General features: G+C 59.3%; 1 protein-coding gene across 2 annotated transcripts in view; it reads left to right on the top strand.

Annotated features, from left to right (window-relative positions):
- Nucleotides 1-2,546, top strand: part of NPHS1 (nephrosis 1, congenital, Finnish type (nephrin)) — a 19,578-nt gene that overhangs the window by 5,550 nt on the left and 11,482 nt on the right. For both annotated transcript variants that reach the window (XR_550686.1, XM_008575674.1), the window contains exons 13-17: nucleotides 105-234; nucleotides 404-576; nucleotides 1,013-1,153; nucleotides 1,236-1,376; nucleotides 1,939-2,060. Coding sequence is in view for 1 of the 2 variants with exons in the window: in XM_008575674.1 (XP_008573896.1) it covers nucleotides 105-234; nucleotides 404-576; nucleotides 1,013-1,153; nucleotides 1,236-1,376; nucleotides 1,939-2,060 (707 nt within the window). In the remaining variant the exon portion in view is untranslated. The remainder of the gene's footprint in view (nucleotides 1-104; nucleotides 235-403; nucleotides 577-1,012; nucleotides 1,154-1,235; nucleotides 1,377-1,938; nucleotides 2,061-2,546) is intronic.

Genomic DNA, 2,546 nt, shown 5'->3' on the forward strand with positions numbered 1-2,546 from the left:
GGGGGGAAGGGGGCAGGGCGGGCGGAGCCTGGGGTCCAGGCAGGGCGGAAGCAGACCACGCCACTGCCTCGCCTCAACCTCTCTCCTCCGACCCGTCCTCTAAGTTCCCCCAACGAACGTGACAATCCTCTCCAACGCGTCGGCGCTGCGTCCAGGGGACGCCTTAAACTTGACGTGCGTCAGCATTAGCAGCAACCCGCCGGTCAACTTATCGTGGGACAAGGAGGGGCAGAGGTGACATTGCGAGAGGCCCCCTATCCCTGGCTCTGGCCGCGCCCCCTTACATCCTGGTCTCGCCCCCGCCCTACCGACGGCCCCGTCCGGTATCCCTCCGGCCCCTGGCCCTGGTCCCACCTCCGCACCATCCCTGGCCTGCCCCCACCATCCCTTGTCCGGTCCATAGGCTGGAAGGCGTGGCCGCACCCCCCCGAAGCGCCCCGTTCAAAGGCTCCGCAGCGGCCAGAAGCGTCCTTCTGCGAGTGTCATCCCGCGACCACGGCCACCGTGTGACCTGCCGCGCCCACAGCGCAGAGCTCCGCGAAACCGTGAGCGCCTTCTACCGCCTCAACGTGCTATGTATGTGCGCCGGCCCGGAACCCCTCCTGATCCCCTCCTGACCCTAAACTACTCGGGTCTTCACCTTGTCACTGTCCTTGACCCCTATCCTGAACCTAGAAACTTTCCTGACCTTTATCCTGACTCTCGGCCCTACACCAACTCCTGTCCGACCGCCATCTTGCATTTGTCCTCTATCCTAACCCCGGACCCCCGTCTTCCCTCTCTCCATCCTTAAACCTAACCCTGGCCTCTGCCCTTTTCCTAAACTGGATCCTAACTTCTATCCCGAACCTTACCCCTGAGTTCAGCTCTGAACTTAATTGTTACCTTGTTCACAACCTTAAACGTGGTCGTGACCCCGACTTTAACCCTTGAAACTGTGCCTGATCTCAAATCTATCCCTGACCCCGACCTTAACAACAATCTTGACTCCCCTGCGGCGCGCCCTCCGAAGACCGTCCAGAGTTCCTGGGGGAGCAGGTGCTCGTGGTGACGGCGGTGGAACAGGGCGAGGCACTGCTGCCTGTGTCCGTGTCTGCTAACCCCGCCCCCGAGGCCTTTAACTGGACCTTCCGCGGCTATCGCCTCAGCCCAGGTGCGCGAAGTGGGCGTAGAGAGGGGTCCAGGTCCCAGGGTACGGGAGGGCTTGGCGGGAGCCTTACCCTGGCCCTCCCCAGCTGGTGGCCCCCGGCATCGCATCCTGTCTGGCGGGGCTCTGCATCTGTGGAATGTGACCCGCGCCGATGATGGCCTCTATCAGCTGCACTGTCAGAACTCGGAGGGCACCGCTGAAGCGCTGGTGCGGCTGGACGTGCACTGTGAGCCTCCTCAGCACTCTAGGATACCCGGGAGCTCTGGGAGCCCTGCGCGCCATGGAAACCACACCCACCCAAGCAATCTCGCCCGCTATGGAGCCTCCTCATGGTGGAAGCTCCGCCCACCCAGGAATTCCGTCCACCCAGGGATTCCAGTCCACCCATTCTGGAACCCTTTCTCTGGAAGCCCCTGTTGTGAAGTAGCCATGCCCACTGTGAAACCCCTGCCCAGCACAGAAACCCAATCTAGAAGCTCTGCCCAGAGAGGGGGCCCTCATACATGGGAGGTGCTCCCGTCAGGAAGCCAAACCCACTGTGCAAGCCCCACACCCACACAATTCTGGAATCCCGCCCGACCTACTCTAATCTTCGCAGAGGCACAGCAGAGGGCAGGGACAACCTCGCTAGCCCTGAGAACTCTCCTCCAAATGCTCTACATAAAGGGCAGGCTATATCCACACCGATAACTTTTCTAGACACCTCTGACTCCCCTCCCACCTGGGGCCCTCTCCCCAATGGCCTGTCTGGGCCCAAGTGCGGTCCACAAGACCCTGTCTCCCACCAGATGCTCCCACCATCCGCACCCTCCAGGACCCCACTGAGGTGAATGTCGGGGGCTCTGTGGACATCGTCTGCACCGCTGATGCCAATCCCATCCTCCCAGGGATGTTCAAGTGGGAGAGGCTGGTGAGGACCCAGCCTTTGGTGAATGGAGGTGGGGCTAGGGGGTGTGGTTTCTTGGCTGTGAGCTCCTTCGGCGTGGGGGCCACATCTGCGTGACCCTGTATAACTACATACTTGTCAGGACGTGTTCCAGGAACTGATAACTGTTTGTTGAATGACAGATGAATGGATGGATGAGTGAGTAGATGGATAGATAACCAGGTGAGTGGGGGAGTGGGTGGATAGATGGGTCCATAAGTAGGTGGGTGAATGAATGGGTGGGTGGATGAATGAGTACATAAAAGAACAGATGGACAGACAGACAGACAAGTAAAAGGATGGATAAATGGATGAGTGGCTAGATGAATGAAAGAAATTAGTTGAGGGCCGGCCACAGGTTCGGATCCCATATAGGGATGGCCGGTTCACTCACTGGCTGAGCGTGGTGCTGACAACACCAAGTCAAGGGTTAAGATCCCCTTACCGGTCATCTTTAAAAAAAAAAAAAAA

This window comes from Galeopterus variegatus, unplaced genomic scaffold (assembly GCF_000696425.1).
Source record: "Galeopterus variegatus unplaced genomic scaffold, G_variegatus-3.0.2 Scaffold1222, whole genome shotgun sequence".
In the NCBI taxonomy this organism is placed as follows: domain Eukaryota; kingdom Metazoa; phylum Chordata; class Mammalia; order Dermoptera; family Cynocephalidae; genus Galeopterus; species Galeopterus variegatus.